Source organism: Chaetura pelagica, unplaced genomic scaffold (assembly GCF_000747805.2).
Source record: "Chaetura pelagica isolate M959 unplaced genomic scaffold, ChaPel_1.0 scaffold170, whole genome shotgun sequence".
Taxonomy (NCBI): domain Eukaryota; kingdom Metazoa; phylum Chordata; class Aves; order Apodiformes; family Apodidae; genus Chaetura; species Chaetura pelagica.
Window position 1 is genome coordinate 720,489 of NW_009952048.1, and position 8,996 is coordinate 729,484.

Consider the following 8,996-nt stretch of genomic DNA (forward strand, 5'->3'; position numbering starts at 1 on the left):
GGGGTTCTTCGGCGCCAGTTTTGCATTTCCGGGCTTTTCAGCCAATCAGACGGGACCTAGTCCTGCCCCTGCTTCCGGCCACGGCTCCTCCCCTGCAGCAGCTGCTCCCTCCCCCCATACACACAGAGGGGGTTCAGCGCCGTGTGGAGACACCGTTTTAAGTCAGTTTTGTCGGCTGACTCAAAGGACATTTCATGTTCGTGTAAGGAAATACCTGGTCCTTCACAGGTGCCTAGCCCAGACTGCCTTTCTCCTTCTCCTTACCATGTACAGTTTAGACCTTCTTATGTCAAAGTAACCCATCCACTTTGGTGAGGGTTGAGAAAACACATGGTACATTTGGTAATTTCAAAGTGATATATTTATCTTTTATTATGGATTTAAAAAAAAAAAAAAGTGTGAGAAAGCACTAATTTTTTTAAGGGAGATGGAAGCTCCTCTGACCTTACATCCATTATGGGTCTCACTTCTGTGTGCTGAAGCAGAAGAGGAGGATTCTCACATACCCATAGATAATGAAGAGAGAGGAAAAAAATGTAAAGATTAGGAAAGAAAAAAAATAAACAATTAAATTTCAAGGGGCTAGTTTCAGATAAATGGAGGTTAAAAAGTGAAATACACAGGCTCTTTGAAGAAAGATGTGTCAGTTATTGTAAGTAGAACATCTTCTAGAAGAGCTAAGAAAATATTAGAAAGAGTTAGTAATAGAAGCATATGTACAAAAAGTGTATATGCAAACCTGTCTCAAAGAAGCAGGACTTCACAGAGAATCTGTGGGTTTGGGAGACTTGAAAGAATGAGAACCATCCAGAAGGACACAGATACTGTGAAGAGAGTATTTGCTCAGTTTTCACCACAGTGAATGTTGGGATGATGCCTACTCTTAGGTGCTTTCAGAAATGCAGCTGTTTCTAGACAGGAAACTAAAACAATCTGATATGTTTGCAAGCAGTGTTTCAGTCAGAGTAATGTATTTCCAGAAGAGCTGGAGGAATTTAAAAGTGAAAGTTAATGCTAAAATTATTTATTAAAATTGTGAGGTCTTGGACATGGCAGGGTAGCAAGCATTGTCTTCCAAAGTGATGGTCTCAGATCGGCTAAGAATTATCTTGCTCTGGAGTATCTAATACTAGCTGCTCAGATAAAATTATTAAACTAACCAGGTCACTGATCAATCTGACAGCTTGTGCATTAAAGAAGGATCGACCCTAAACAATAGGAAGTGGAACATTCTTGCAGTTTCGAGTTAATTTTGTTGAACTAATCTTGTTCTTCATCATGTGGTAGCAGGAACTGTTGATAGAAATGTGTTTTCAGAATGTTGTTTTTATGACTAGCTCTAGAAATCTTAATTCTTTTAATACATCTAAAGCAGAAAGCTGTAAAAAATTAACTGGGATTTTTGCTTTGTATAGACTGTTAGTGAGGTTCCAGTGAGAGCGTCATAAATATCAATTTTGAAAATCGTGCCTGACCTCCTGTCTTTTAGGGAGCAAAAGGACATTTTTCTTTCTAGAAACAAAGTAAATAGTGGAGGCAATATGTTCTACATAGAATATATGTGAAAACACTATATGATGGGAAGTTGCCAGTGGCAGATGAAGTTTGATTCAGAAATAATAAAGCTTTAAATTAGAAACATGAATTAGTTGTTCGAATGTATGCCAGGTTTTCTTTGCATATTGCTTATCTTTTTGTAGGATTGGTGGTATGGATAAGGTACTCTAAACACACCCTGTGCCTCTGGTGAAACAGATTTATCTGTGACTTTTACAGGGAAAATGTGAAGATAATATTTTTATCACAATACTATGACACATTTGAGTTCTTATTTCAAACATGGGTTTTAAAAATATTTTAAGTGAATGAAAAAGTTTTTTGTTTTGTTGTGTTGTTTTTTTTTTAACTTCATAGCCTGGCTGATGCATGGGAAAATGATATTGGAGTTCATTCCTTAAAGTTTCCATCAGAAACGTGTTTGGAATTGCTTCTGATACTGGGTTTGAGTACCACCTCGCTGCCACCTTCACTTCAATGCATGAACTCTTTTCAGGTAAGGAACAGATGCTATTTCATTATAAAGGTGTTAGTTACAAAAAAGAGATTCCTGGGACCCATAAACCCTTTCAGAGTAAAGGTTTATCTTTTGTAGTAGCATGACTCTCTGTTACATTAAATATAGCAATGGAGAACTTAGTCCTCAGTTTCTTTCCATTGCATTAAATGTAGATCAAGGCAGGAAATATAGTTGGATTTTTAAACAGTGAATCATTGCTTAAATTAATTTAGCTGTTTAAAAAATTTCATCAAATTTGTGCTGGAGTAGCTAGAATCATTATATAAAATCTTCTTGGCTTAAAAAAAAAAAAAAAGCTTAGCTAAAAATAAAGATTTCTAGTAGTTAAAACCTGTAAAATTATTCACAGGTTTGTTCAGTGTTTTGTATGTTACTGCTGAAGTTCTTAGCAGTCACAGCAATTTTCCTAAGAAAATACTGTTGCAGGTATGTTACATTGTGGTTTGTTTTTATCATGTGTCTGATGACTTGATAGTTTTACAAATTAAATAGGCAGTCATCTCAATTGTTGATGGTACAACACATCAACTCAACTTCTTTATGATGCTTCTGTCTTCTCTCTGAGTTACTTCATCCATTGTGTATTGATGTAAATCCAAAGGAACCAGCTGTTGAGCAGTAAGCATACCTTGAATCTGTGTTTCTTTTGACAGCTATGGAAGAGTCATCATCCTAGTGCGTCTAAGTGTCCTAAACAGTTTACAGCATGAATTCCAGTAGCTTCTATTTTGTCTATACTCCCAGTTTGCAGTTAAGGCACATTTAATTAGTGTTCCTGAGTTATGTTTATTGAAAAATAATCTCACTGTAGAATTCTGGAGCCAGAAAGAACAGGGTCATAAGCCAAAATCAGGTAATTGATTTTAATAGATTTACACTGGTGTAAAACAGCTGAAAACATGTTAGGGAATAAGTATGCACCCGCGTTGTCGGCTCCGTTTGCTTCTTGTGAGCTTGGAAACAGGTTTATCTGCTTATGGAGAACTCTTGGGTACTGCAGCAGCCATTGATAATTTCAACATGGTATTTCAAGACCCAAGGTCAGAATTGTTAGTGGGTTGTACATTTGAAGGCCATAAAATTGAAGAGTCTTCTGGATGCTGAGAAAGTGAGATCTCAAAAATTACAGGTTTTGAGGACTGGCTGGTACTAATTATCCTGCAGCTGAATAGTCCATGTTTCCTATTAAGAAGTTAACATTTCAGTTGTCTAATCCAGAAGGATGTATTATTCCTTGTCCATTACATTACAAGTAATCTGTGATAAAGCCTTCTCTGCTTTACCCATGATAGGTTAAACGGGAGTCTTGTATACTGAGGCTGTGTGGTCCTGTGGTTTCTGTTTGTACTCAGTCCCAGGTTGTGCACTTAGGATTTCTTTTGTTTTCTGTATCTGTGTAGAGATAAGAAGTGATAAGTGACTGTCAACTGGTACAGATATGAATCAGTAAGTTGGCAAGATCTGTGGAGAGCTTGAATAATGTTGTTAAATTGTGCTGTTGCCTAAGCATAAGATCCCTCTGCATCCAAAACAGCAGAGATTGAGAGTCAAACAGGGAAGGGCACTAATTGAAAATTGATATTTCATGTGCATTAATGGAGTAATGGCAAAATGACAAAAACTAGCATTTTTTTCTTTTGTGGTAGACATGCAGTGATCTAGGGAAGGAAATATTTCTATATCACAATAATCCTTGTATTTGAACTGAAAACAATTGCAGGGTTTCCTGTTGTCCACAAGTGGCAGTCTTGTTCAACAGGAGGCCAGGCTCTAGCAGATGAACTCCGGCATCTAAATGCTTGTGGAAGTAGAAGGGGAAATGACCCCAGAAAGTGCCAGAGTTTGTAAGTGTTCCTGCTGTTGGACTAGTGGTGTGGAGCTTAATGGACCACTAGTTTCCATTTACACATACATTATTTTAAAATGCATCTAACAGGTAGATGTATGTGTAGAGATCTAAAAGTTACAGTTTAACTCCTGAGATCATATCAGTGTCTCTGTAAAACAAGAAATTGTTTGTCATTAGGTAGACAAAAGTGATCTCAGCCTTACCTTTGTGTTTGAGACTGAATTTACCCTCTCTATGTTTTCCAACATAGCAGTGTTGAAAAGCAAAAATTTTAGTAGATATACATAAGCACTGGATGATGTTTAGGTTGTAAAAAACACACAAAAGAGATATGCTTAGTTGCTAATCATCTCTGTAATAAACTCTGTTCTGCTTTGTGCTCTAGAAGTGCTCTCTGGGATTAGATTAGCAGACTCCATATCTGTGCTGAGACGTAAATTATGTTTTATTTTCCAACAGTGTGCTACTGCTTAGTAACATAATACTTGAAATCACTTTTCAATTCCATTTTGAGTCTGTGAATATCTTTCAGTGTGATTTACGTTGCTGGAGCAGCCTGGAGGAGAGCAGCAGCAGCAGACTATGTTCCATAGCTCTCTGCTGAGTTTAAGAGGTTGGTGCTCACTCCAGCCAGCTTTTAAGCTTCCCATGCTGTTGATCCTAAGTGCTAGATTGTCTTAGGCTCATCTCTTGTCCTACCTGTGCAGTTACACTGACATATTATATGAAAAATTCCTGCTGGCTGATGGCTGCCTCCAGTTTTACTGGGGAACATGGATTTTCAGCCCTGACTTTCACCTTTCTAGGCTTGTAATCCTTTATACTAAGGTTGTCTTGGATCAAGGAAGTAGGCTGACTGAGGCACTTGATATTTATCCTAGAGCAGTAGAGAATGCAGGAAGAAGGGAGAGAAGAGTTTGTTACTAGAAAAGATTAAAATATTTTTTAACGTGCTTTTGCTCTGAGCATTGTTTTACCTCTCTTGGAGGCCGGTTACACTGTAAGGAAAACTGTTACCATATTACTCTTGATCTGTCTGGCTCTCCACCCACCTGATCTGTCAGCCCTTTGCTTTACTTTGTATATTATTCTTAATACTTGCAAGCACTTGTAGCTAGCACCCACTTGAGTTATCATGTACTTTATCACTGAACTGTTCAGCTGCTACTTCTCAGCAGAGCCTGGGAGGATGTGTTGGTACTTTAGAGCCTACAACACAGAACAGTTAACACAGAGAGGTGCTTTAAAGTGACAAGTAATCTCTGCTGTGTTTTGCTAACCTTATCTCATCTTTCTCTGAATTCAAGCACAGGGAACAGAAAATGTCCTGGATATTGAATTGTTATGATGATATATGGGCTGTTCAGCATATGCTCTCTCACTGCTGTTGTCGTGGGAAACCAGGCATTTTACTTGTCATATCAAGGCACTATTAATAAAGCTTCAGACTGTAACAAGAGTTCTCAGAGTTAAAGAGATGGCAGTTTTATTCTTACTTCTACAGTTGCGTGAAATTTAAATAAGATTGTGATTAAGAACTGCTGAGCAGTTTCAAAATTTTCTTTGAAATAGCCCTTCGTGTTCTTTGGTTCTCTGCCCAGTGCCACTGGTAGCTTGTCAGCACACTATCCATTTGGTTAGGAGCAGCCAAACTGGTGCTTAAGAAGTAGCAAGCGTTTATTATGTTGCTGCAGTAAGAAAAAGTCATTTGCAGTTACTCTGCTTCCAAAAAAAAGGAGGGAAAAAAAAAGTTTCTTATAGAGCAGCCTATAAAATTCTCTTGTCATTTAGAGTCTTTTAATCAAGTGCAGAAAACTTCCTAAAAGCAACAGGTTTAGATAAATAAGTTGCCCAGAAAACATAAGAATGGATAAATACAGTATTTATTATAGTTTAATTGCCCTCATATGTGAGTATGAAAAGTACTTAAAAGACCCATGGAAGACAAAATAAAAAATTAGTGCTGCCTCTCAGGTCTACACATGGTCTGAAGTAAAGTGGGCCTTGATATTTTTAATATTAATACTTTTGGTTTTTTATGTGTGTTTAGATATATATATATCTCTAAAAAGCACTTTCAAACTTGATTATCACAAAAAGAAGTTAGCCTAAGATAGAGGACACTTGCAGATGCACCTGTTTTCTGACAGTCCTTTTTGAAACAAAGTAAAATATATAAAAATCTGCTCAGCTCAGTTCCTCCTTTTGTTTCCTTCTGGGCATTTGGAGCTGGAAAAACTGCACAGATTCTTTTAAATTGGACTCCAGTCCTTTGGAGCAGTGTCAAACAGCATCAAGGAGAGGACAAGAAGCTACTCTTGTTCAAAATCATTAGGGAAATAGTGATACAGCTTTGAAAATATGGTGTCTTTTATTAAACTATCCCAGAGAGGAAAAAGAGGTCCATTTATGCAGTCAAATAGCTTATTATATTTTAAAACATTTTTTAAATTTTGCATTGCTTGCTTATTGAGGATCTCCCATAACATTAATTATAGTTTTGAATATGTATATAACTCTGTTAGGTTGCCAGAATTACAAAGGATCCATTAATTTCCTGGTTTATTGTCATGATTATGTGCAAGTTTTGAAGTTTGATTTCAAATAATTTATTTTAAATAGCAAATAAGTACCTAGGCTTTATGTAGTCCTTGGAAAGCAGATGCAGTTTTTGAAATACACATATAAATATTTAATTACATTTCAAATAAAAGAAGGTATATTGTGTGTGTACTTGGAGGTTTTGTTTGCCTGCATTTACTAAAAGCCATAATAAATCTGTTGAAACACTGAATAATTAGGAAAGAAGTTATAAAGTGATATTGAGCAAATGCTGACAAAAGCAAGCAATATTAAAAGAGTATGTTTCAAAGACAAATCTGAATATTTCTTTGCAGACTGGTAGAGATTTCTAGGTTTAGTGAAGACATTATTGTCTTGTTTATCTTGTCTGCTACAGAATTATCCTTCTTTCAGTTGATTTTTATTATGCCACTCAGGCTATTTCACTCAGTGTTTGCTGTAAGGTATCTTTTTAAAGTACCTCTAGAGTGTTCAGCTGCATTTCTTGAACGTTGATAGTATCCACTTTGAATGTCATCTCTCAGGACTTCAAGCTGAAAGGGAACATTTTTTTCTTTAACTATAATTATGATTTTGAAGTCTTTGTTGAACCTGTACCAAAAATGTATCATATTATTAATTTGGCATAAACTTTATTAAAACATAGTGTCTCCTAGCTGAGAGATATATCCAGCTCTGGATATGCTGGAGTATATGAAGCAATGTCCTGTACTTCCTTATATGTCCTATATATGACTCATCCATATCTGCAGTACAGACTCTCACTTCTAGCTATGGTTTTGTGATACTTGATGCTGCTTTGGAGATGCCGATGGGAAGGTATTATCTCACTTAATATGTGGCATGGCTACATTTTCTCTAATGGATAGGAGCTGCCCATTTATATGGGTCTGAAACACAACAAAATCAATCCCATGTAAATTAAACTGAATCTATGAATGGGAAAAATGCAGGCTGAGCATATTTGTGAAAGCACAACATTTTATTATTACTTCAGTGCTCATTGGTGGAGAACAGAGCTTAACTAAGATTTTGAACCTTAACTGAGATTCAGAATTTATCATCAGTTTCTCAGAAGAGCTAAATGCTTCTTTTCTTCCAAGACAGTTTTCCAGTAGAGAAGAAATCAGAGAGAGTGAACCTGGACATATCCTAAACAAAAGTAGATTTAATTACAAAACCCCCAGGAGCTCCCAATGAGAAGCAGCTTACATGCAGCACAGAGGCAAGTGCCTGCTCTGGTAATACAGTCCCCTGCTGCTTGAGAGGGAAGATTTGCCAGAGGAACCAACTCATTTGCATGCAATTCTCTCTTCCTGGAATCCAGTAACAGCCACCTGTAGCATCAGCTACAGGTCATACATTTCATAGCAGTTTTGGGTTTTTTTAAAACATGCTCAAATATGTCATTTTCCATTTAGATGTGAATGTACAATTGATTGCAGAAATCCAGTTTAAATAGTTTGGGATAGCCCGTATTCTTAACCACTTAAAAGGAGTGAAGACAGAAGTAATTAGGAATGAAAGTGAGAGATTGATACTACTCATTTTATTACCTGCTTGCTTCTTTTGTGAACATTCTGCTTTTCCTGAGTCATTTTGAAATCTAAAAGTGTAGATGTTACATCCTAATTATCCAGTACTTGCATCCGTAATGTGCTGTTAAACACAAACTGAGAGTTTATGTGCTTTATCAACAGGGACCATCATCCTGTTTTATAGGATTTGTAGGTAATATGTCTTTTTACAGAATCACAGATTTTTTTTCAATTGGAAGGGACCTTAAAGATTATCAAGCTCCAACTCCCCTGCATGGGCAGGAACACCTTCCACTACAACAGGCTGCTCAGAGCCCCCTCCAACCTGCCTTTGAAACCCCTCCAGGGATGGAGCCCCCACAACATCTCTGGGCAGCCTGTTCCAGTGTCTCACCACCGGTACACTGAAGAATTCATGCCTGATGTCTAACCTGAATCTCTCTTCTTTCAGCTTAAAACCATTACCCCTCATCCTCTCACTGCAAGCCCCTGTAGAAAGACCCTCCCCAGCTTTCCTGTAGGCCCTTCAGGTACTGGGAGGCCACCATGAGGTCCCCCCAGAGCCTTTTCTTTTTCAGACTGAACAACCCCAACTCCCTCAGCCTGTCCTCACAAGAGAGGTGCTCCAGCCCTTGGATCGTTTTCATGGCCCTTCTCTGGACATGTTCCAACAGGTCCACATCTTCCTTGTGTTGGGGGCACCAGAGCTGGATGCAGTGTTCTGGGTGAGGTCTCACCAGGGCAGAGTAGAGGAGCAGAATCATCTCTCTCGATCTGCTGGCCACACTTCTTTTGATACAGCCCAGGATGCAGTTGGCCTTCTGGACCGCAACTGCACATTGATGGCTCGTGTCCAGCTTTTGATCCACTAGGCCCCCCAGGTCCTTTTCCACAGGGCTGCTCTCAAGTGTGACCTCCCCCAGCCTGTATTCATATCTTGGGTTACCTC

At 38.0% G+C, this 8,996-nt stretch overlaps 1 protein-coding gene across 1 annotated transcript in view; it reads left to right on the forward strand.

Moving 5' to 3' along the window:
* Positions 1–2,787, forward strand: part of UBE3D (ubiquitin protein ligase E3D) — a 49,898-nt gene extending 47,111 nt beyond the window's left edge. Inside the window, exons 8-9 of the mRNA XM_010003146.1 lie at positions 1,915–2,053; positions 2,731–2,787. Of these exons, the coding sequence (XP_010001448.1) occupies positions 1,915–2,053; positions 2,731–2,787 (196 nt within the window). The remainder of the gene's footprint in view (positions 1–1,914; positions 2,054–2,730) is intronic.
* The last annotated feature ends 6,209 nt before the right edge of the window (positions 2,788–8,996 follow it).